This window comes from Ranitomeya imitator, chromosome 9 (assembly GCF_032444005.1).
Source record: "Ranitomeya imitator isolate aRanImi1 chromosome 9, aRanImi1.pri, whole genome shotgun sequence".
Lineage (NCBI taxonomy): Eukaryota > Metazoa > Chordata > Amphibia > Anura > Dendrobatidae > Ranitomeya > Ranitomeya imitator.
The window spans coordinates 139,857,083-139,883,789 of record NC_091290.1 but is presented as its reverse complement, the minus strand read 5'-3'; the positions used below and the strand labels follow the sequence as shown (position 1 = coordinate 139,883,789).

Below are 26,707 nucleotides of genomic sequence, written 5' to 3'. Positions count from 1 at the left end.
AGGGGGCATCTGCCAGAAGGTGTATCTGAAGGTGAGGATGCCCTGCTGGTAGAATAAGGGGGCCTGGAAGAAGAGGAGGAGTGGGGGTCTTGCATATATGTGAGGAAGTAGTGTCATCAGCTGCAGCACTAGGAGATGCTTCCTTTTCTCCTCCTCCTCCAGCCTGCACTCCTCCTCCTCCTCCTCCCATACAGCACACAGACACAAGAGAAAAAGGCTCCACTTTAATGCATATGTGCTGCTGGAAATGACAAGTGCTCATCCCCTGTCTAACAAAAGAGACAGCTGATGTGGAGCCTCTCCCCTCCTGCACCCCCCTGGCTGCCTGACAAAGGATCGCAGCCCCCCTCAACACCATGCGCAGCACAGCCAGGCTGGACTTTCTCCATCATATTTCTGTCATTTGCTTGGGTGAGTACCTGCTGTCATCCTCTTTTATAACCCTTCCAGATGGCAGAGAATTAGGTTTGTGCATGATATTGGGGGGTGTCTGGGCAATGCAATGGTCATAACTTGCGTGGTGGTCCCAGCTGGGTGCATTTGCAGTAGTTTGTGGCGCTGCGTTGAATCCGCAGGGTCTGTCTGTACAGTGTGGGTTTTGCTTCCACTCCAGCAATGATAGGGGTTAATACTATGATCTCATCTTCTAAATGTGCCACTCAGGACTTGGGCTGCTCCTGTGGCCCTTCCATCTCTGGGCTTTATCTCCTTGCACATAGCAGCTGACAGCAGCCAACACCAAGCTCTTGTGTTATTATTACAGGTGGAGATCGTCTGCCATTGGGTGAGAGGAGCGCTGTGCATAGCTAGGGCAGGTGGTACTCATATATACATGGGCTAGGAGTTAAGTCATAATAATGCTTTATTTTTCCTAATGATACCAGACAGGTTCTTTGTTGTAAGCACTGACAGACATTGCAGATTTATTTCGTTCCTCGTCACTGGTCTACCAGTAGGGCACATGTGGACTATCCGGCTTCTTTATCTAGGAATCCATGCTCTGATTATAGTGGAGCCATGTTATTGGGGTGCACGGAGTACGTCATCTCATATTATTACATTACGAAAGAACGCAGGGTCATAAAGACACCATTACTTTTGATTATAGTGGAGCCATGCTATTGGGGTGCACGGAGTACGTCATCTCATATTATTACATTACGAAAGAACGCAGGGTCATAAAGACACCATTACTTTTGATTATAGTGGAGCCATGCTATTGGGGTGCACGGAGTACGTCATCTCATATTATTACATTACGAAAGAACGCAGGGTCATAAAGACACCATTACTTTTCTTAGCCAAGGAAAATAAATATCCCTTCTGACCCCAGCAACTAACTCTCCATATCCCATCTTCCCATAGTCATAATACAGCCGCATTTTAGGGTCACTATTAAGGCTGCAATACCCAACCCACCTGTGGTTCTATTGACTTTACTTAAAGGGATGTTTCGGTCTCCATAAATCACCACCACATGGACTCCACCGATTGCGAGAAGATAGGACTAGTGTTTCCCCCTTGGTCTCACCTGACAGCAAGACCATGGCCAGGTGGAGCTGAATGCAAAAGGTTCAGACACACGCACCCTGGTCAGGAGCGGGTACATCATTGGTGCCACCTGTGCCCATATCCACTGCCAAAATTGCAAGCAGTTTGTATCACAGACTCTGAAAACTAATGGTCCATCTACTGCTCCTCTTCTGTCTTTGTCTGCCCCTGACCCTGGTGCTCCTTTTTTTTTTTTTAAGCTCCTCCTAGCTGTATTTTTTTTTTTAAGGTTTTGTTCACATGTACAGTAATCGTCCATTAGAATGGATGTAGCGCTAATCCATTGGCAAAAAATTGCGGAGACACAACTTTTTTTTGTCTGGGTAAAAAACTGTTCTACTGGATCTATTTATTTTATTTATCTTTTTTTAACATTGAAGTCTTAGAAAAACGAATCCGTTAATTATCCGTCAGTTTTTCTTTCATTTGAAAAGGATCCGTTTATTACCAACTGGATCTGTTTCAAATGGAAGAAAACCAATAGCTAATTTACGGATCCGTTTCCTTAGACTTCAATGTAAAAAAAAAAATGGATCCACTTGAAATCATTTTTTTTTTTAAGCCGGACAAAAAAAAGTTGTCTGCACAACTTTTTTTGGGGGTTAACAGATTAGTGCTGGATCAGTTGTAGCGGATGATTGCTGGACATGTGAACAGAGCCATGCAGTCAGAGGAGAACCAGAATAGGGACAATCAGTGGGGGTCCACACACATATCTATCATTATCACCTATTCAATGGATCAATGATAATCTCTGGGGACCAGAATACATCTTTCAAGTTGCCAGCAAACCCAATCTGAGTTGCATCTGTAACATGGACAGTAGTAGATTTTTTTTTTTTTTTGTAAATCCATACATCTTAAAAAAAAAATTTTGTTGAACCCCTTTAAATTTCGGATTAGTGTGGAAGGTGTGAGCCTACTGCCATTAGTGTAAATGTACCTTAGATGTGATCTCATTTCATCCTTTTCCATCTTCTGCTCTGTCCTTACATCCACCGGTGGAGATCAATGATGTCCGTGTTGGGATCCATCTATCTAACATTCACCTGTCAAATACAACATATGTGTGCATATTGTAAAGACATGATTGTGCACTCTAAGCCATTAACTTGCAATATAGGAATACGAGCATGCATTACACTGGAAGATCTGCTATGCATAGAACTGTGATTGATAGTTTACAATAAAGCTCAGCAGCCGATCGGTGGGGTGGGGGTTTCAACTTCCAGGGTCCCCATCAATGAAATGGCACGGCTCCCATTCAATCAGCTGATTGGTGGGACCGCAAAAGTCAAACATGCGCCCATTGTGCTGCAGATCCGAGACAAAAATGTCTGCTGTGTGTGGATTTGCCCCAACGAGACAATGAGCCTTGCAACAATCGATTACCAACAATCAATGAAGCTTCAGAAGCTTACAGAACTTTTTACAGGCTGCAAACCAGTAGACTTGTACCCTCTGCGTCCCCACTTTTTTTGGCCGGAGCAGTAAGAAAATAAACTATTGCCCCCCAATTCATCAAGATTGGCCTGTTGCAAGTCAGTCTTGGTGAGAAGAGTGTCGGAAAAGGATGCGCCAAAAGAGGTTTGCGCCTCTTAATGAATTTGGCATCTCTTTCAGGTGCCATGCAACGCCAAAAATAAATGTACGCCAGCCAGGAACTTTTGTGGCTTAAATTATGATGAGTTTGTCAGGCCTACCCCCTTCGGGACAAGCTTTGCCCACTTACCAAAAAGTTGGTTACAACTGGCATAAAAAAAAGCCTTTAAACTTGCTATAAGTCGCTCAAGCATTTTGCGACATTTTAGCACAAAACTGGAGTGAAGTGCTCAATAAATTTGCCCCTATGCTTGGATTTTACTTGACCAGTAACATTGATTCTTGGGGCCCACTGTTCAGCTACATGCAAAACTAACCTGACTCTAGTACACAAATTTACTTTTGGTTCTATGTAATAATTTGGCTAGCTTTTTTAATAAATAGATTATATCTTTTTCTGCAAATTGTGACTCAAGTGCAATATCACTACTCATTAGCACTCTTTCACATGGGGTGGCCTACCGGAGGATTCTCCTGTCGGTCAGTCCGGTCCTGTGCACGATTGACATCTCTCCCCAATACTCATTAGGCCGGTTTCACACGTCAGTGGCTCCGGTACGTGAGGTGACAGTTTCCTCACGTAACGGAGCCACTGACACACGTAGACACATTCAAATCAATGCATCTGTGCACATGTCATTGATTTTCTGCGGACCGTGTCTCCGTGTGTCAAACACGGAGACATGTCAGTGTTCGTGGGAGCGCACGGATTACACGGACCCATTAAAGTCAATGGGTCCGTGCAAAACACGTACCGCACACGGACGTTGTCCATGTGCAGTCCGTGTGCCGTGCAGGAGACAGCGCTACAGTAAGCGCTGTCCCCCCCCACTGGTGCTGAAGTCGCGATTCATATCTTCTCTGCAGACACAAAAGAGAATAGTAAAACCAAAAACACTCAGTTTGAAAAAATGTTGCAGTAATCCGCAAGTGCTAGTAAAAGATGTAAAAAACAGGGTATCTTCTCTGCAGCAGCGTTTGCTGTAGAGAAGATATGAATTTTCCTTTTTTTTTTTGTTTCTCGTGTTTAAAATAAAGGTCCATGTCCCCACCTCCCTCCCACCCCCTGTGCGCCCGCCCGCTGTTCTTAAAATACTCACCCGGCTCCCTCGCTGGCTGGCGCTGCTTCCTGTCCTGGCCGCACCTTCTACTGTATGAGCGGTCACATGGGGCCACTCATTTACAGTGATGAATATGCAGCTCCACCCCTGTGGGAGGTGGAGCCGCATATTCATTTCTGTAATCGGCGGCCCCACGTGACCGCTTATACAGTAAAAGGTGCGGCCAGGAGAGGAAGCAGTGCCAGCCAGCGAGGGAGCCGGGTGAGTATTTTAAGAACAGCGGGCGGGCGCACAGGGGGTGGGAGGGAGGTGGGGACATGGACCTTTATTTTAAACATGAGAAACAAAAAAAAAAAGGAAAATTCATATCTTCTCTACAGCAAACGCTGCTGCAGAGAAGATATGAATCACGGCTTCAGCACCAGATGCAGGGTACAGCGCTAAACTTTAGTGCTGTCTCCTGCACGGTGCGTGTGGTACCCAGTGGGCACACGGGCGGCACACATGTGCCGCCCGTGTGCCACACTGATGTGCCACAGAAACGCACGGGCACACGGACACGGATAGTTCCGGTACCGATTTTTCCGGTACCGGAATTATCTGGACGTGTGGGACTGCCCTTAGACTGTCAATATTGCCGGATTTGGCTGACATTAGTCTAATGGGGGCCTTAAGAGTAGGTCCAAACTGGCATCTGAGCCTCCTTATTATAGTAAATGGGTTCCACCCGGCATGGCATCATAGTCCAGAACAGAAACATATTGCATGCTATTGTGAACCTAGCTCCATCCATTTCCTAAACCTACTTTTTTTTCCTTTAGGGATGTCCAACCATTGGCTTATCAGCTATTCTGATACTACAACTCCTAACGTGACAGGTTGTCAGGACATGCACAGGGTTGTAGTTTCACAACCGATTACACATAATTGCAAAAAAAAAAAGGCATTTAAAAAAAATATTCAGCATTTTTCAGATTTCCAATAATTCACATCCGCCAACAGCTTTCCTCTTAGCTGTGATCCTATGGTTTGGTTCATATCGACCTTTAGTGAATCGACTCCTTTGTGTCTGATTTTCTGTCTGGATAAATGTGCGAAAGCTTAAATTGATGATTCCATTGGCGGCAGTGACAATGGGAGTGCTACATTATATCTAGTGCCGGTGAGACCTTGTATCTGTAAATGTATAAGTCCCGTGGAGTATTATGTAACATACAGTAGTTCATAATGAAGCATTACATCATGTGCCACAGCCCAGTGCTGCTGACATTACTAATGGCTCGGACTTGGGTTAGGAGTTAAGTCATTATATTGCTTCATTTTTCCTAATGATACCAGACAGCTTCTTTGTTGTAAGCGCTGACAGACATTGCAGATATATTTCGTTCCTCGTCACTGGTCTACCAGTAGGGCACATGTGGATGATCTGGCTTCTTTATTTAGGAATCCATGCTCTGATTGTACTAGAGCCATGAATTTGGGGTGCACAGAGTACGCGTCATGTGGATTCTTTGCGGTTCTGTTTTACGCCATAGGAGGACCTGTTTTCCCTTTGGGGGCCATGAGAATTCCTCGAGAATGGCCTTAAAGAAGAAGCAGGTTATGGGCTTTGTAATAGAGATCTGATCTAAATGGAGCCACAATACTCTATCTCCATGGATTTTTAGATTACTGGTTGGCTGTAATGTGGCCCCCCATATCGCATTAATCCTGGCTATTAAGACACCCAGCAAACAAGGAAGGTGCAACCTACTAGTAATTTCTTCTGCAATGGCAAGTGTAGAATTACGTGGTAGCCAAGATGAATTATTGTCCATGTGGCTGATATTATGGGGCACTCCAACAGTCACTATTATATGGACACTGTGGCTGTCACTATGAAACACTCAAGCTGCCACTGTTATATGGACACTGTAGCTGTCATTAAGAAGCACGCCAGCTGTCACTGTTATATGGACCCCTTGGTTATCAAAATTGAGCATTGTAGCTGCCACTGTAATGTGGTCACTGTGGCTGTCAGTGCCTAACAGTGACAGATGGAGTGCTCCATGATGACATCCTGAGTACACACATAACAGTGACAGATGGAGTGCTCCATGATGACAGCCTGAGAACACACATAACAGTGACAGATGGAGTGCTCCATGATGACAGCCTGAGTGCCCATACAACAGTGACAGATGGAGTGCTCCATGATGACAGTCTGAGTGCCCATACAACAGTGACAGATGGAGTGCTCCATGATGACAGCCTGAGTGCCCATACAACAGTGACAGATGGAGTGCTCCATGATGACAGCCTGAGTGCCCATACAAAAGTGACAGATGGAGTGCTCCATGATGACAGCCTGAGTGCCCATATAAGAGTGACAGATGGAGTGCTCCATGATGACAGCCTGAGTACACACATAACAGTGACAGATGGAGTGCTCCATGATGACATCCTGAGTGCCCATACAACAGTGACAGATGAAGTGCTCCACGATGACAGCCTGAGTGCCCATATAAGAGTGACAGATGGGGTGCTCCATGATGACAGCCTGAGTGCCCATACAACCGTGACAGATGGAGTGCTCCATGATGACAGCCTGAGTGCACACATAACAGTGACAGATGGAGTGCTCCATGATGACAGTCTGAGTGCCCATACAACAGTGACAGATGGAGTGCTCCATGATGATAGTCTGAGTGCCCATACAACAGTGACAGATGGAGTGCTCAATGATGACAGTCTGAGTGCCCATATAAGAGTGACAGATGGAGTGCTCCATGATGACAGCCTGAGTGCCCATACAACAGTGACAGATGGAGTGCTCCATGATGACAGTCTGAGTGCCCATACAACAGTGACAGATGGAGTGCTCCATGATGACAGTCTGAGTGCTCATACAACAGTGACAGATGGAGTGCTCCATGATGACAGCCTGAGTGCCCATACAACAGTGACAGATGGAGTGCTCCATGATGACAGCCTGAGTGCCCATACAACAGTGACAGATGGAGTGCTCCATGATGACAGCCTGTGTACACACATAACAGTGACAGATGGAGTGCTCCATGATGACAGCCTTAGTGCCCATACAACAGTGACAGATGGAGTGCTCCATGATGACAGCCTGAGTGCCCATACAACAGTGACAGATGGAGTGCTCCATGATGACAGTCTGAGTGCCCATACAACAGTGACAGGTGGAGTGCTCCATGATGACAGTCTGAGTGCCCATACAACAGTGACAGATGGAGTGCTCCATGATGACATCCTGAGTACACACATAACAGTGACAGATGGAGTGCTCCATGATGACAGCCTGAGTGCCCATACAACAGTGACAGATGGAGTGCTCCATGATGACAGTCTGAGTGCCCATACAACAGTGACAGGTGGAGTGCTCCATGATGACAGTCTGAGTGCCCATACAACAGTGACAGATGGAGTGCTCCATGATGACATCCTGAGTACACACATAACAGTGACAGATGGAGTGCTCCATGATGACAGCCTTAGTGCCCATACAACAGTGACAGATGGCGTGCTCCATGATGACAGCCTGAGTGCCCATACAACAGTGACAGATGGAGTGCTCCATGATGACAGTCTGAGTGCCCATACAACAGTGACAGGTGGAGTGCTCCATGATGACAGTCTGAGTGCCCATACAACAGTGACAGATGGAGTGCTCCATGATGACATCCTGAGTACACACATAACAGTGACAGATGGAGTGCTCCATGATGACAGCCTGAGTGCCCATACAACAGTGACAGATGGAGTGCTCCATGATGACAGCCTGAGTGCCCATACAACAGTGACAGATGGAGTGCTCCATGATGACAGCCTGAGTGCCCATACAAGAGTGACAGATGGAGTGCTCCATGATGACAGCCTGAGTGCCCATATAAGAGTGACAGATGGAGTGCTCCATGATGACAGCCTGAGTGCCCATACAACAGTGACAGATGGAGCGCATGATAATGAATACCGTAAGTGTTATGTGGGCACTCTGGGTGTCACTGTTTTGAGGGCACTGTGTCTGTCTCTACGAAGTACTCCAGATGTCACTGATACAGACTGTTGAAAAAACAAACCCTGCTGTCTCCCTAAGAAACTTTCCTTCTAAGTTGGCCCCATACTTGTGACTTAATGGGTTTTACATGTTTGTAGCTACTTGTAAGTCGCTTCTATTCCATGTCTTGAGTTGCTAGGAAATAACCTCTCAGATGAATTCTGCCATCCACAGCCGATTCCCTTTCATCTTCATTGAACTCTGCTCAAAGCCGGTGCACACAGGGACCTGTTTACCAGAGCGAGCCAACCTCTCCGAATGCGGCTTGCATCATAATTTTATTTATAACTAGAAAGTGCAAAAATGAGCCCAGCGTGCCGTATGCTTGACGTTTTTACCCAGTGTCTGGCTCTTTAGACCTTTAGATCTGCATTTTTTTTTCTATTTGATAAGTTATCTCATGATTTATGTGTCACGTAATTTGTAATGTAAAAAATGCCTAAAAAAATAGAAGCCAAAAATTGTGCTAAATGTATCACGGGGTCCATTCTGGATTGTATATTTGGTGCATCTTTAGATACTTTTTTCTATCTTTACACCAACTCTTCACTTGTTTTTAGACCAATTTTTTACACCACAAATAAAAGGTATTTTATTTTCTTGTGCCATTTTTTTTTTTACTCGATTTTAACACGTTTTTATTTGTGTTTTATTTCCCCCCGTTTATTGCATGGATAATGCCAAAAGAACTGACATTCTGCAGGTTTGAAAAAAAAATCTTTTATGGTTCAAATCCGCAAGGAAAAAAATAAATATGTGCATTCGATTTCAGAAATATCAGAAGAAATAGTACTTTAAAGTGCAGCTTTGTTTTTTTTTTACCTTTTGAAAAGAAAACTAAGGCATGTCGCAAGTTTTTCCTCCATCTCTGTCCAAGCAAAAATCGGATTTGTGCACAGAACTAACATTGATCCGGGTGTGATCTCACGTTTTGTCGGATAGCACTCAGACAGCAAATACACTCATCTGCGCCTTCCCTGAGCGAGAATAACTGTATAAAGCCCCCTTCACACGTCTATTTTTTATGTCCATGTGCGGTCCGTTTTTTTAAGAACTGCAAATCGCCTCTTTTGGAGACTAATCTCCAGATTTGGTGCATCTTATGGATACGCCATTTCTGGGGTGGCTAAGGTATAATGTTCTTACCCTGGGAGGGGGTCCAATATCCATTCCTCCTTCCCTGGCTATTAATATCGGCCCATAGCTGTCTGTTTAGCCTTTGCTGGGTAGAGATTCTAGACCTTCCGTAATTTTTTTTTCTGGGGTTGCCTGTAAACTAACCAGTAAAGGCTAACCAAACAGCTGTGAGCTGTTATTAACAGCTTTGGAACATTTAGGGCTATTGGCCCCTTTCCCAGACTAGTAACATCAGCCCCCAGTGGTCGGCTTTCCCTCTGCTGGTTATGAAAATTACAAGGGATGCCAAGGCATTTTTTAATATTTATTTATTAATAAAATAAAGTACAGAAAAATAAACGCACAAAGCAATGATTATAAAGCACACTGACCTCTATCTGTCATGTTCCTCATCACTATCTCTATCTGTGAACATCTTTAATACCTATCACTCTTTAATTTCTATGTTGCATTTCATTCCATACGTGTCACACGGAGGTCACATATGTTTACACGGATGGCACACCGACACAGACCAAGGATCTCACCAGTACTATTTTTTTTTTCAAGTGTCAAAATCACCCGGATGTGCGAAGGAGGCCTAATACAGCTTGTATTGGAGAGTGCTAAAGTTTTTAAACAGGGATTGTGGTCACAGTCTTGAAGCTTCAGGCTGTTTTCAAAACAGGTCATATACTCGACTGTAGGTGACCCAGTTCTCCAGGATTGAAGACATGGGCTGAGTACTTAGCACGAGGTGCAGAAGTGCTCCAGGAGGGATGGCCTGGAGGTGGTTGAACCCCATTTTCATGGTGGCACATTTGCACGCACTTCACTCTTTTCATTCTTTTGGGTCCCTTCCTGAACAGTCAAGAGGTGTATGTGTTGCCGTTACCTTCTGCATTTTCCCCTTCAACTCCCTGACCCATCTTCTCCAAGTAGACAATTTCACTAAGGATGGGAACAAGCTGCGGAGAGGAGGCCGTCGATTCCTGACCTTCTGGCCTAGAGGGATGGGGAAAGGTTTATTGGGGAGCACTTATTACTTTTGGAATTGGTTGTGATAAACCGCATCCTGTGCGCTTTTTTTTGCGTTACGCCTCTAATTTTGAGCACCATCGAAATCCGCGATACGTCTGTGCTCATGATCTCTAATCTTCCAGGCGCTCAAGATGTTTTCTGAAGATTTCATTAAGTCATCAAAATGTGATGCTACCGTTAAATGCTCGCGCTGCCCCAGAAAAGCATTAAAATGTCTGTTATTTTGATGGTATCACATTGACACCTGGACCGATGGGGAGAGGCGTTTGTGTTTTTCGCCTTGCGGTGTGTCTTTTATCATTATGTAAATCTACATTCTGTCTCCTCTCCTGACGTCCCCCTCCGCACCTCGCGCCCCAGCTGCCTCCACTTCTGCAGGTGGGCCCAGACGTCATATTAATGAAGAGATAGAACAAGCAGTTGCTTAGTCGCTCGAAATCCTGCAGCAATTTGGCAAGTGTCTTCTTGCTGGCAATGTTGTAAAGTCAATATTGAGACAGCTTCTCGCTTCCATCTCCTCGTATTCCTCGGCTGTTGAGGAATGAATCCAGACTGATCATTATCCTATTGATGGGGAAGAATTAGCTCACTTTGTGAGCAGATCGCGGGAATATTTACTGGCTTGATGTTGAGAAGGATTCTGCGGATCAGCCTTTGGGGCTCACTAATTAAATTCAAATACAGATGAAAGAACAGGATGGGAAGATGAGAGCTGGCAGGCCCGCCAACGTCTGCCTACATTCCCTCCAAATGTCACCATGGATTCTAAGGGTCTGCCATCCGCTGCTTTCTGGGTGTTCCAACCTCTTATCGAAAATGGCTGAACCTCTGAGCAATTCCTCTAGGAATGACCTGTCCAAAATAATCAAAAGTGGAAATCTGTTGGATGCCATATAATGTCTGGGCCATTATAATCGATCAATGGTAATTCTACGCACATATTATCCGTACCGGCCAAGGAATTTATTACGGACCCAAAGCAGTAGTTTTCTTCTTGTATCTAAGGGGGGATTGTTATAGTACTTACCGTATACTCTTCTACATAGGAGCAGTATTATTGTAGTTATATTCTTGTACATAGGGACAGTATTATAGTAGTTATTTTCTTGTATACAGGAGGCAGTATTATAGTAGTTATATTCTTGTATATAGGGGCAGTATTATAGTAGTTATATTCTTGTACATAGGAGCAATATTATAGTAGTTATATTCTTGTACATAGGGGCAGTATTATTGTAGTTATATTCTTGTACATAGGGACAGTATTATAGTAGTTATATCCTTGTATACAGGAGGCAGTATTATAGTAGTTATATTCTTGTATATAGGGGCAGTATTATAGTAGTTATATTCTTGTACATAGGAGCAATATTATAGTAGTTATATTCTTGTACATAGGGGCAGTATTATTGTAGTTATATTCTTGTACATAGGGACAGTATTATAGTAGTTATATTCTTGTATACAGGAGGCAGTATTATAGTAGTTATATTCTTGTACATAGGAGCAGTATTATAGTAGTTATATTCTTGTACATAGGAGGCAGTAATATAGTAGTTATATTCTTGTACATAGGGGCAGTAATATAGTAGTTATATTCTTCTACATAGGAGCAGTATTATAGTAGTTATATTCTTGTACATAGGGGCAGTATTATAGTAGTTATATTCTTGTACACAGGAGCAGTATTATAGTAGTTATATTCTTGTACATAGGAGCAGTATTATAGTAGTTATATTCTTGTACATAGGGGCAGTATTATAGTAGTTATATTCTTGTATACAGGAGGCAGTATTATAGTAGTTATATTCCTGTACCAATTAAAGTCTAACTTAATGCATAAAATAAAAAAAATGAGGAAATTATGATAAAACTGCATTAGCGATTTTTGTGCATCTGAGATCTTTTTCCTTTCCTTAGAATAAAGGACTTTTTTGATTCTGACAGCAGATCAGTCCTTAATCCCTCGTTTTTTAGCATGGTCATAGTCATAAATAATTGGGCAGATGTTTGTGTTGACCTTGTATGTGTTTGGAATAGTAATACAGGCAGTTTTAGATGCTGTTTTTCCAGACGTCGATACGTTCGGTTTATCACCCACATGAAGTATTTATATGTTACCGACTTTTATAGGTTTCAACATAATATTTGTTTTGTATGCAGTGAATTATGGACTAGGTTGTACAAATTTACCAAACCCTGTCTATTTTTGTTATCTGAGGTTTTTCTTCTTTTGAGTCATAGATTATATTAATGGTTTTGTGGAAAAATACATGTCCCCTGTGTGTTATTTTTCCGCCCTATTAATTACACTGGCACAAAGCCCCATTTTTAGCAGCCATGTGACAAACATAATCATAATCCTGTCATGTCCTACACAAAGATTTCTATCAGTGACATATGGTGTTATGCTTATTTTCCTGGCAAATTCACAGCATCAATGTGACCTCAGAGGTTCTGTAATACCAACGATACTAGGCAATAGACCTAACATATACCGTGTCTTCTCTCTGTACAGGCCCATATTGTTATCTGTAGAGGACAGTATTATAGTAGTTATATTCTTGTACATAGGGGCAGCATTATAGTATTTATATTCTTGTACATAGGAGCAGTATTATAGTAGTTATATTCTTGTACATAGAAGCAGTATTATAGTAGTTATATTCTTGTACATAGGAGCAGTATTATAGTAGTTATATTCTTGTACATAGAAGCAGTATTATAGTAGTTATATTCTTGTAGATAGGGGGCAGTATTATAGTAGTTATATTCTTGTACATAGGAGCAGTATTATAGTATTTATATTCTTGTACATAGGAGCAGTATTATAGTAGTTATATTCCTGTATATAGGAGCAGTATTATAGTAGTTATATTCTTGTACATAGGAGCAGTATTATAGTAGTTATATTCTTGTACATAGGAGCAGTATTATAGTAGTTATATTCTTGTACATAGAAGCAGTATTATAGTAGTTATATTCTTGTAGATAGGGGGCAGTATTATAGTAGTTATATTCTTGTACATAGGAGCAGTATTATAGTATTTATATTCTTGTACATAGGAGCAGTATTATAGTAGTTATATTCCTGTATATAGGAGCAGTATTATAGTAGTTATATTCTTGTACATAGGAGCAGTATTATAGTATTTATATTCTTGTACATAGGAGCAGTATTATAGTAGTTATATTCCTGTATATAGGAGCAGTATTATAGTAGTTATATTCTTGTACATAGGAGCAGTATTATAGTATTTATATTCTTGTACATAGGAGCAGTATTATAGTAGTTATATTCCTGTATATAGGAGCAGTATTATAGTAGTTATATTCTTGTACATAGGAGCAGTATTATAGTAGTTATATTCTTGTACATAGAAGCAGTATTATAGTAGTTATATTCTTGTAGATAGGGGGCAGTATTATAGTAGTTATATTCTTGTACATAGGAGCAGTATTATAGTATTTATATTCTTGTACATAGGAGCAGTATTATAGTAGTTATATTCCTGTATATAGGAGCAGTATTATAGTAGTTATATTCTTGTACATAGGAGCAGTATTATAGCAGTTATATTCTTGTACATAGGGGCAGCATTATAGTAGTTATATTCTTGTACATAGGGGCAGTATTATAGTAGTTATATTCCTGTACATAGGAGCAGTATTATAGTAGTTATATTCCTGTACATAGGGGCAGCATTATAGTAGTTATATTCTTGTACATAGGAGCAGTATTATAGTAGTTATATTCTTGTACATAGGGGACAGTATTATAGTAGTTATATTCTTGTACATAGGGGCAGTATTATAGTAGCTATATTCCTGTACATAGGAGCAGTATTATAGTAGTTATATTCTTGTACATAGGAGCAGTATTATAGTAGTTATATTCTTGTACATAGGGGACAGCATTATAGTAGTTATATTCTTGTACATAGGGGCAGTATTATAGTAGTTATATTCCTGTACATAGGAGCAGTATTATAGTAGTTATATTCCTGTACATAGGGGCAGCATTATAGTAGTTATATTCTTGTACATAGGAGCAGTATTATAGTAGTTATATTCTTGTACATAGGGGACAGTATTATAGTAGTTATATTCTTGTACATAGGGGCAGTATTATAGTAGCTATATTCCTGTACATAGGAGCAGTATTATAGTAGTTATATTCTTGTACATAGGAGCAGTATTATAGTAGTTATATTCTTGTACATAGGGGACAGTATTATAGTAGTTATATTCTTGTACATGGGGCAGTATTATAGTAGTTATATTCTTGTACATAGGGGCAGTATTATAGTAGTTATATTCTTGTACATGGGAGCAGTATTATAGTAGTTATATTCCTGTATATAGGAGCAGTATTATAGTAGTTATATTCTTGTACATAGGAGCAGTATTATAGCAGTTATATTCTTGTACATAGGGGCAGCATTATAGTAGTTATATTCTTGTACATAGGGGCAGTATTATAGTAGTTATATTCCTGTACATAGGAGCAGTATTATAGTAGTTATATTCCTGTACATAGGGGCAGCATTATAGTAGTTATATTCTTGTACATAGGAGCAGTATTATAGTAGTTATATTCTTGTACATAGGGGACAGTATTATAGTAGTTATATTCTTGTACATAGGGGCAGTATTATAGTAGCTATATTCCTGTACATAGGAGCAGTATTATAGTAGTTATATTCTTGTACATAGGAGCAGTATTATAGTAGTTATATTCTTGTACATAGGGGACAGCATTATAGTAGTTATATTCTTGTACATAGGGGCAGTATTATAGTAGTTATATTCCTGTACATAGGAGCAGTATTATAGTAGTTATATTCCTGTACATAGGGGCAGCATTATAGTAGTTATATTCTTGTACATAGGAGCAGTATTATAGTAGTTATATTCTTGTACATAGGGGACAGTATTATAGTAGTTATATTCTTGTACATAGGGGCAGTATTATAGTAGCTATATTCCTGTACATAGGAGCAGTATTATAGTAGTTATATTCTTGTACATAGGAGCAGTATTATAGTAGTTATATTCTTGTACATAGGGGACAGTATTATAGTAGTTATATTCTTGTACATGGGGCAGTATTATAGTAGTTATATTCTTGTACATAGGGGCAGTATTATAGTAGTTATATTCTTGTACATAGGAGCAGTAATATAGTAGTTATATTCTTGTACATAGGGAGCAGTATTATAGTAGTTATATTCTTGTACATAGGAGCAGTATTATAGTAGTTATATTTTGGTACATAGGGGCAGTATTATAGTAGTTATAATCTTGTACATAGGAGCAGTATTATAGTAGTTATATTCTGGTACATAGGGGCAGTATTATAGTAGTTATAATCTTGTACATAGGGGCAGTATTATAGTAGTTATAATCTTGCACATAGGAGTAGTATTATAGTAGTTATATTGTTGTACATAGGAGCAGTATTATAGTCGTTATATTCTTGTACATAGGGGCAGTATTATAGTAGTTATATTCTTGAACATAGGAGCAGTATTATAGTAGTTATATTCTTGAACATAGGAGCAGTATTACAGTAGTTATATTCTTGTACATAGGGGCAGTATTATAGTAGTTATATTTTTGTATACAATGACAGTATTATATTAAGTCTATTCTTCTACATACAGTAGGTGGCATCTTTTGTCATTTACAAAATGTAACTTGTATACTACGTGATATTGTCATAATATATCATCTGTTGTTCTTCTAGTTAATGCACTTGGATGGGTAGATTCCACCTTTCCTTTTACAGGTAAGACACTTATTTGTTTTTACCTTGTTCCCAATGCTGTGGTATCAAGGATAGGGGTGGGAATACCTAGACCAAAACCCTGTCGTTTTTTTCCACATTTTTCAGTTATGAATTCAAGTAGATATGTCATCTGTGATATTAGCTTTGTTTTTAGTTACCTGTGTTTCTGTTGACCCGAGCTCTAGAAAGGTTAGGTATGGCACGTGCTGGGACTTGTAGTCCTACAACACTAGAGTGCCAGGGTCATGCTTACTTTAGCTTTGTTGAATTTTTCGGCTACATCCATGTAGGACTGATCCTCTGCAGGGGAAAATGTTCTGATTACTCTACTTTAGGGAATTTTACATATGAATATCCCAGTGGGAAATCGACAGCTTATCAGTCCCATGTGAACGTATCCATATGCTGCAAGAGGCGACTGCAATTGCTGCAGTTATTAAGAAAGTCCTAAAACATTGAAGATTGGGAAATAGGAGTTGTTGGCCGAGGAGTCCGACCTTCTTGTCGCAGTTTCCATACATGCACTAGATTATATACCTCTCGTTGCCTCGATCCTCGTTATTTTGGCGCAGAATCCGAGCTTATGTTTTTTGTATCTCAGCAGCTGCGTGCAGCGGAGAACTGGAACAACATACGGAACGGAGAGGCGTCATTTACAGTCCCGCGTGGCCCCTGAACTACCCCCCTACCATGAACTGTAGCTGGTTTATTCAAGGAGACCACGGAGACGTCATAACAATTAGGTGACTCGCTATCGGCAGCCGCTTCCACCCCCAAATGTGTCTCAGCTTTTTTGCATATAATGTCGAATTAAATCTCGTTTTTGCACACTTTCCCGACTTACACCCCCCAACGTGTCCATAGCCCACCAAGCACCTGGGAATGTTAAAAAGTTGTCAAGACGATCCGGCAGCCACGAAATCCGGGCAAACCAGGGTCCCAAGTAGCCATTCTGTTATCACTAGTTGATTACGATGTATTTATGATCCTAAATTTCTGACTCTCGTAAAATACATTTTTAATGTAATTTTTTTTTTCCCACAGTTTTAAGAATTTTGATATTCAGGATTCTCACAAGTGCACTATTGACTGGTTACTGATCGGTCCGTCTTCTAAAAGGGAAGGATATAAAGTCTGCGGATCTATTATTCCCCCGGCCTTCGTTTCATTGCGGGATCATGTTTGGATGTTCTTTCATTCCGATCCCTTCAGTTCCGGGCAGTCTCAGGGATTCCGGCTGTCGTACATAAGAGGTATATACTGGGGGACTTCATTTTTGTTTTATCTCTGATTTTATAAAATATTGCCCTTTTTTCTTTGCTTGGATACAGAGATAATTGCTTTCTTTTCTTTTTGTTTACTTCTTTGCATTCCCATTTCCTTTTCGCATGAGGTCGATCTCTTGTGTATGCCCAGACGGCGCGCTTCTGTCCATTTCATATTCCATTACCGTCTCCCTGTTCAGCGCCCCTGTCCACCCGTCTCCTCTCCTTCCACATCTCTCACATTTCCCGTTAATATCCATCTGGCAGAGGAGCAGAGGTGTTGTAAATCACAGGACGTGACTGCCTGAAAATCTCTTTAAGTGGAGTGCAATTTGATAGAAATCATCTCTCGAGCCGCGAAGATTAAGCAAAGTACTCTGAGCAGTTGTCATTACAGTGGTAACTACAGCGCGGTTGTTCAGATAATGGGATCGCCTCATTCTAAACGCTTTTCCAAATTTCTCCACTGGAAAATTGTTACCTTCATCCTACTGAGCCGAAAGAGGACGAAGGTGCGACACTCGGGTCAGGAGGACGAAGGTGTGACAGTCGGCTCAGGAGGACGAAGGTGTGACAGTCAGCTCAGGAGGACGAAGGTGTGACAGTCGGCTCAGGAGGACGAAGGTGTGACAGTCGGCTCAAGAGGACGAAGGTGTGACAGTCGGCTCAGGAGGACGAAGGTGTGACAGTCTGCTCAGGAGGACGAAGGTGTGACAGTCTGCTCAGGAGGACGATGGTGTGACAGTCAGCTCAGGAGGACGAAGGTGTGACAGTCGGCTCAGAAGGACGAAGGTGTGACAGTCTGCTCAGGAGGACGAAGGTGTGACAGTCTGCTCAAGAGTACGAAGGTGTGACAGTCGGCTCAGGAGGACGAAGGTGTGACAGTCTGCTCAGGAGGACGAAGGTGTGACAGTCGGCTCAGGAGGACGAAGGTGTGACAGTCAGCTCAGGAGAATGAAGGTGTGACAGTCAGCTCAGGAGGACGAAGGTGTGACAGTCAGCTCAGGAGGACGAAGGTGTGACAGTCTGCTCAGGAGGACGAAGGTGTGACAGTCGGCTCAGAAGGACGAAGGTGTGACAGTTTCCGAGGAAGATAAGCATTTATCTATAAATTAAAGTAATTATTCCCAGCATTGTAAAATTTTGGCATATTGCTAAGATCCAATTGTTGGGAACATCACTGATCCAAAAAATGTACGGACGGATTCACACTGTGACGTCGGTAATGCGTTGTCATATTTCTCTGTGCATCAGGTGATCCGAAGCGAGAGGTGCAGGAAAAAAACTGCAGGCACCTCTACAAGAGGGGTCTCAGACATAAGACATGCAACAATCCAAATGTTATGACATATCGTAGCAATATGCGCTTTTTATTGCATTACTGTCCAGGGAGGAGAGTATAATCATTAGCTGTATATGGCAGTATTAGAGAGGTATTTATTTCCTTAAATAACATATGTGGGGATCTGACTCCTGGGACCCTCAGTGATCCTGAAAATGAAAGGATGCAGCTGTGCTCCCAGACAACTGACACCATTGACTTTAATGGGGCCACGCTGCAGTTCCCCTTCGCTCGGATCACAGTGTTTGATCAGATTGGGGTTTACGTAATTGCCCTATTTTCTTGGATGAGAGAAAATTCGGTTGTGTGACCCAAGCCTTGCTTTGTGCCCTTTCCTTCATTTCTTCTAAAAAATGCACACCTGTAGGCATCTGATGCCAAGGTGCAGCGGACCCCTAATGTGGCCCACTGTAGTATTCAGTCCATATGACACTGTTAGCAATTACATATGTCAGCAACGTAACCAAACAAGACTAATTTCTTATAGAAGTTGCTTTGAAGGAATAAACCCAACGCCCGAGAGTTGCAAGACCACCAGTTTATTTGTATCACATTCACTTTATATTGATTGATTAATAGAATATTTCTTTTTTTATTTCCCAAAAAGGAAAAATGGGGCTAACGTCGTGTCCGACCGATGAATTTCTCTGCGGGAATGGGAAGTGTATCCCGAATACTTGGAGGTGCAACTCCGTAGATGAATGTGGAGATAACTCGGATGAACAGAACTGTACGAACCCTTCCACCGAGATACGGACCACCCTGTGTCCTGTGGGAACGTTCCCCTGCAGCTCGGCTCACTCCACGCAATGCATGTCTAACGAATTGAGGTGCAACTCGGTAAAAGACTGCATGTCCGGCGCTGATGAAGAGAATTGTCCCGAACTTACCTGCGGCGGAAAACTCAGCAACTTTTATGGCTCTTTTGCTTCACCAGACTTTTTCCGCCCAGATCACAGCCGGTCGGATCTTCGTTGCGTTTGGTACGTAGACACCCAAGACAATCGCCACGTCATTCTTCAGATTGACCTGTTGCTGGGCTACAGCGATTACGTGAAAGTATACGAAGGGATCGGCGAGAGGAGCGATAGACTGTTGCAAACCCTCTCCTTCCGCAACAACCGCCACACGGTCAGCGCCGAGTCTGCCAATGGCCAGCTCACCCTGTCATACCACACACGACCGAAGAGCATGGGCCACGGTTTTAACGCCACTTACCAAGTTAAAGGCTACTGCCTGCCATGGGAGCAGCCTTGTGGAATTGATGATATCTGTTACTCGGAACGTCAGACTTGTGATGGTTGGTGGCACTGCCCCAACGGCAAAGACGAAGAAAACTGTAAACCCTGTCAAAGCAACGAGTATCCTTGCGAGGGAGGAAGCGGCTTGTGCTACTCTTACCTCGACCGCTGCAATAACCAGAAAAACTGCCCAGATGGCTCTGATGAAAAAAACTGCTTCACGTGCCAACCGGGGAATTTCCACTGTGGGACCAACTTGTGTATTTTCGAAACGTGGCGCTGCGACGGACAAGAAGATTGCCAGGACGGAAGCGATGAACAAAACTGCCTGGTGATTGTGCCTAGAAAGGTCATCACTGCTGCTTTGATTGGCAGCTTGGTGTGCGGTCTGCTCTTGGTCATCGCCTTGGGCTGCGCCTTCAAGCTATATTCTCTTCGAAGCCGGGAGTATAGGTAAGACTATGCATCCCTCCACCATAGGGTGGAAATATTGTTTGCTTAGACGTTGAATTGCAAATTTGTCTTGAGTTCCCTATTAATATGAGCTGCTTCCTACTCATCCTAGTGTTATGAGTAGTATGCAAAGGCGGAGTGTTGGGGTTGCCAAAGAGCCGGTGTCCTGGATGCTTATGACTTTAGGGGCTCCCGGAGCTTTGTTCATGATTCAATACAAACTTCACCACTACCAAGAGCTGCTGTTAAGTTTTTTACTCTTATTTTTATCCCTAACTATTGTTAGGGATAGGTTTAGGTAAAGGGTTAGAGCTTGGATTCAGCTTAGGAATAGGTATAGGGTTAGGGCTAAGGTTAGAGATAAGGCTGTTGATAGACATAGGGATATGGTTTAGGGTAGGGTTAGGAATAAGGCTAGAGAGAGTGATAGGCATAATTCTAGGGCTAAAAATCGGGTGAGGCACAAGGCTAGGAACAGAGATATGGATTGGAGTAACGATAGGGTTAGGGATAAAGCTAGGGTTAAGGTTAGGGTTAGACATAAGGCTAGGTATAGTGATAGTCATAAGGCTAGGGTTAGAGATCATGCTAGGAATAGTGATAAGCATAAGGCTATGGTTAGGATTAAAGCTAGGGTTAGGGCTAGGTCTATTATTGTAGGTAGGGTAATACAATAGTCAAAGGGCAAACTATATAATTTTACAGTTTAGTTGCATTCAAATGAATGGGCTGTGCTGCAATAACCTGCAGGGCCAAGGAGCAAGAATGGCGCTAATATCGGAAGAAATCAGCAATTAGAATTGTGCTGAGCTGCTCTGCCAGCCTGCGGACATGAGAGGCGCTGTTTCTGGAACAAGGCAGTAACTTTTAATCTAAATCTTCTGGAAACGTATTATCTTTACAAGCAGAATAATTAGCATTAACATTGTATTTTTTTTGAGTGACCATTTTTCTTTTGTTTGTACCTTTTTAATTTACACTTGTATCATTATTATTTTTTTTTCCTCTAGGGCATTTGAAACACAAATGACCCGCTTAGAGGCGGAGTTTGTGAGACGCGAGGCTCCTCCTTCTTACGGGCAGCTCATTGCACAGGGGCTCATTCCTCCCGTTGAAGATTTTCCAGCTGTCAGTGACTCTCAAGTAAAGTCCCTTCCACTGTATTCTTTCTGCAGCACAGAGTATTTCAGCTTAGGAGTGTGTCAATTTCGTAGAAAGATGGTGATGGACATGAAATAAAGATCTGACAAAAGCTATGATTTTGGGGGAAAAAAACAGTCACCCATCTTCTGTTTATGGAGGTTATCCTGGCTGTACCCCCCAAAAAAATGCCAAAGAAGGAAGGGTCATGCCTGTTGATGTTCAGCCCTACATCCTTTGTGCCCACAGGTGATAAGCAGTCTCCAGAAGTTTCTGGCACCTGCTTATTTCCCTCCCCACTGAAAACACATGCACGCTCTGCCGATATGAGCGTGCATGTCTATGGGGTGCAAGGTACGGTGAGTGGTGTTGGGCCACCACTGCACAAGACCCAGTGCCATAACCTACACAGCAGCACAGAGTATTACAGGAGATACAATGATCTGTCCAGTTATTCACCCAATTCCTTTTTTTTCCAGGTGTCCATGCTGCAAAATATCCGGACGGCAATGCGACGGCAGATGAGGCGACATTCTTCGAGAAGGGCTTCCTCCAGGAGACGTCTGGGAAGACTTTGGAACAGATTATTCCATCGTCCCCGAGCAAGGGGGCAAATCCCCCTCCTGACCTCATCACTCCTTTCTCAGGCTCGGTTCGGGGAGACAGACCCCGGTAGAGGTGAAGACACCTGGCCGAGCCCTATGACCCCTCCGGAAACTTTAAACACCGAAACACAAACTTCTAGCCAAGAAGGAGACAGTTCTGATTCTGCGGACTACCAGGTGCATCCGGAACGGGGGTCTGCGGAGCAGCTTCCTCTAAACGTCCTGCCGCAGGATCACTCTGACTCTCGAGCAGAGATGGAGACAGAGATGTCAGACTCTGAAAACCCTTGCCATGGGTATTTCAATCCAGCCATAAGGGAAGACCCAGGAGTGAGACACGGAGAGACGTCTTCGGCTGAACTCTTGGACGCGTTTTATTTAAGGACCCATAGCCATAGACCTATCAAGGACCCATTGCGATTGCCTTTAAAAAACTCTGGCCACTCAGACAGCTCAGCGAATGTCCAAAATCAGGGGAACGAGCAGCCGCCGAGCTGTGCATCTTCTTGCCATGACGAGCCTTTGGGGGTCCATGACCATTATGAACACACAGTGTTGGTACCAACGCCGCCGACCTCGCACCCCCTGTCGGAGAGCAGCACTAGTGACGACGAATCTTTATTAATTTGCTAATTACATTGCTTCCTACCAGTGGTTTAGGAGTTTTTTTTTTTACTTTTTTTTTTTTTAAAGGTCATATTTCAACACGAACCATATATTTTTATATCATACCAAATCCATATGAGGACAACGTTATCCAGCCTGTGACTATATAGATATTGTAAAACTACAACTCCCAGCAGGTAAACCATAGCTCTAGACTCACACTTTTGCAGCCAGTGACTAGGGGTCCATCAATTATTGTGGCATTTTATGTGGATGATATATACTGAGATCGTGTTATCAGAAAATGACCTTAAATCAGTGGGGTTTTTGTATGTTTTTAAACACGCTATATTAAAAACGTTGCAAATGTTCACACTGGTCACTTGGGTTATTTTAGACTCCTATTTCCAAAAGAGTTTTCAGCAGCCTCATTATCATCACAGGCAGGATGTGATTATCAATCACAATGGGCGACGTCACAGCTCACCTCTTCCCTCTCGCTTCACAATGACCCTTGCACACGCTCATTAGATGCTTCAATACGAAAAAAAAAAAGGGTCAGTCTATTGCTGCTAATGTGCATGTGAATATCCTGAAAGAACAGGAAATATGAGATTAACCCCAGTGACTGTTGTGAAAATTGCAACTCATTTTTTTTTAATTAAATACAGATTGTGCACACGATGTCTTTTTCAGGCACGTTCCACCTAAAAAAAAGTGCCGCCAAACCGCATTGAAAAATGAACATAATGCACAGCCATGTGAAAAAAACGCTTGATGTTCAGTCTTTTGCAACTTTTTTTTTAACCGCTTCATGCTGCGGAACATTTTCATTCTTCGTGGGGACGCAAAAATGACCAAACTACAGCTAATACATGAAAAGAAAAATTGTTCTAATTTTCCTGTAGCGACCTAGAAAAACTCCATGGGTCTGCTGGTGGAAATAAGACGTCGTGTGCACATACCCTTAAACAGTGGGTCATTTTCTGATGACACATTCCCTTTAATACCTCAATGGATGGATGATGGTGGTTTCAGCATTCATGTTTTTTCATGCTGGACGAAAAGAAAAAAAAGGTAAAAAATTTGCTAATTTACTGATTTAAAAGAGAAGATGGTTTTGTTGAGGAACCAGCCCATGACTCGTTCGTCAATGCCGACCAGAAGCAATGGCCGCCATACTTTACTATGTTGTAAGGGCTAAAGCGCAGATGTGGAACCACAAGTGCCAGGCAGCAGAATTGGAGGTTAGAAAGGGTGCCTGCATGATTTAATACAACGCAGGAGATTCCTTCCCCCCCAAAAAAAAGTTGGTCTTTCTTTCCATCGTTCCAACTTATGGAGTGTAAATTATTTTCTATAACTTTTTATTCTTCTTTTGCATCAGGTTTTCTATACAATCATGGGCAGCACCTAAGATGGAAATTGGTGTATGCGAGTTGTGTGTCTGTATCGTCACCTAACTTATTGCCTAATTTTGCTTTTTGGATGCTTTTAAATCATATTTATTTATTTACCCCAATACATGAAGTCTTATTTTTTTATACAATGCTAATTTATTCTTTTTTTTTTTCTATAATATTTTCTATCAAGTAATTATTGAAAATGGAGATAATTTTTGTTGGCCGAGTTCTCTGTTCGTTATATATTGCTATCAATGGATGGGCTTAATAATACATGATCGCACAGAAAATGGGCCCTATGTTCTCCAGTTTGTCATCATTGAACGCCCGCTTGGTAAGGTAAGAATGGACAGGAGCTGCTGTGACGGTGGCGGTGGGCCCACTATGTATGGAAAGTCCAGGGGAGAAGGCTGGGCCGATACCCAGTGCCCCTGGCACAGTCACCTATGGTCTATCACTGTAAGCAAGCTAGGATTGATCTAGCAGGGAATCTGTGGATCTACGCCCCACGACCTGTACAGGAGACGCACAGTCTACTCCATCCGATTGCGGTCCGATTTTTTCCACGAACCCATAGACTTACACTGCCGATGACTCCTGAGCCACCAGTTAGGGAACACCACTTATTACACGTCCACGTTCTGGAGGTTGATGTCTTCTAGGCATCTCTGATCCACGTACAAAGCACTTTACGATAAATCGTACCACTTTTCTACTGTGAGGACGTCCACCGTACGACCATGACAATGTGTTTCCGTCATTGCATTGTGTGCGTTCCGGTCCCCCTGCATCTGTCCGGACAGCCGTCATTCATTCCTGCCATGAGCACTCGAACTTTGGGCTTAAAGGGGTTAACGACTGCTTTAACCTATCAGATCTCGCCGCACTAATAGGCTAGATGTCAGTCAAAGCCTGATGTGTTAGGTAATGCACTGTACTACACGAGTAGTGCAGTGTATTGTCAATGCAAACAGAGGATTGCAGGTTCCAGTTCCAGTGTATCATTAGTAAATGTTGTAAAAAAAAAAATTAACAATTAAAAAAATCCAAATTTTAATATCAGAATTGGCGCCAGTCTGTCACCCGACACCCCAACCGATCAGCTGGTGTAAACAGTCACCGAGTAGTGGCAGTTTTTGGGTACTGCAGCTCAGCCTTATGTACCGAAACATCTGCAGCCTAAAGTTCAATGTGACTGAGCTGCGATGCCAGACATGCTCATCACATAATCGCAATCTTGCTGCAAATTTTTTTTTAAGGAATCGTTTATCAGAAAATGACCTATTATTTAAATCAGGTTTTTATGTTAAATATATATATTTTTAAGAAATGTTTTATAATGCTTTTTATAATGTTTTTTTTTTTTAAATATGTTTTTTACAATCACCATCTATTTTAAATAAAAAATAGAAACCCTGCAATATTCACCTACAACATTGGACCTTACACTTTCTATTCTTTACAGAAGAATTTTAGCAGACTCATTATCATCACAGACTGGGTTCTAGTGAACTGTAACGTCTCTATACACAGTGGGTAACACAGGATCCATCAACAATGGGTCAAAGCTCACCACCTCCTCCTGTACAATGACTGATAACACCTCTATATACAGTAGATAACACAGGATCCACCATTCACAATAGGTGATGCCACATCTCACCTCCTCCTCCTGTACAATGACTGATAACACCTCTATATACAGTAGATAAAACAGGATCCACCATTCACAATAGGTGATGTCACAGCTCACCTCCTCCTTCTCCTGTACAATGACTGATAACACCTCTATATACAGTAGATAACACAGGACCCACCATTCACAATAGGTGATGTCACAGCTCACCTCCTCCTGTACAATGACTGATAACACATCTATATACAGTAGATAACACAGGACCCACCATTCACAATAGATGATGTCACAGCTCACCTCCTCCTGTACAATGATTGATAACACCTCTATATACAGTAGATAACAAATGATCCACCATTCACAATAGGTGATGTCACAGCTCACCTCCTCCCGTACAATGACTGATAACACCTCTATATACAGTAGATAACACAGGATCCACCATTCACAATAGGTGATGTCACAGCTCACCTCCTCCTCCTGTACAATGACTGATAACACCTCTATATAAAGTAGACAACACAGGATCCACCATTCACAATAGGTAATGTCACAGCTCACATCCTCCCCCTCCTGTACAATGACTGATAACACCTCTATACACAGTAAATAACACAGGATCCACCATTCACAATAGGTGATGTCACAGCTCACCTCCTCCTCCTGTACAATGACTGATATCACCTCTATATACAGTAGATAACACAGGATCCACCATTCACAATAGATGATGTCACAGCTCACCTCCCCCTGTACAATGACTGATAACACCTCTATATACAGTAGATAAC

The 26,707-nt window shown here is 42.2% G+C and overlaps 1 protein-coding gene across 1 annotated transcript; it reads left to right on the top strand.

The window, feature by feature from the left end:
- On the top strand, positions 1-24,574 carry LRP3 (LDL receptor related protein 3). Its single transcript, XM_069739233.1, has 7 exons — positions 1-411; positions 16,184-16,225; positions 16,827-16,968; positions 17,270-17,478; positions 19,440-20,526; positions 21,537-21,669; positions 22,146-24,574. Exons 1-7 carry the CDS (start codon positions 357-359, stop codon positions 22,902-22,904), a joined length of 2,427 nt encoding a protein of 808 aa, XP_069595334.1. The 5' UTR covers positions 1-356; the 3' UTR covers positions 22,905-24,574.
- The last annotated feature ends 2,133 nt before the right edge of the window (positions 24,575-26,707 follow it).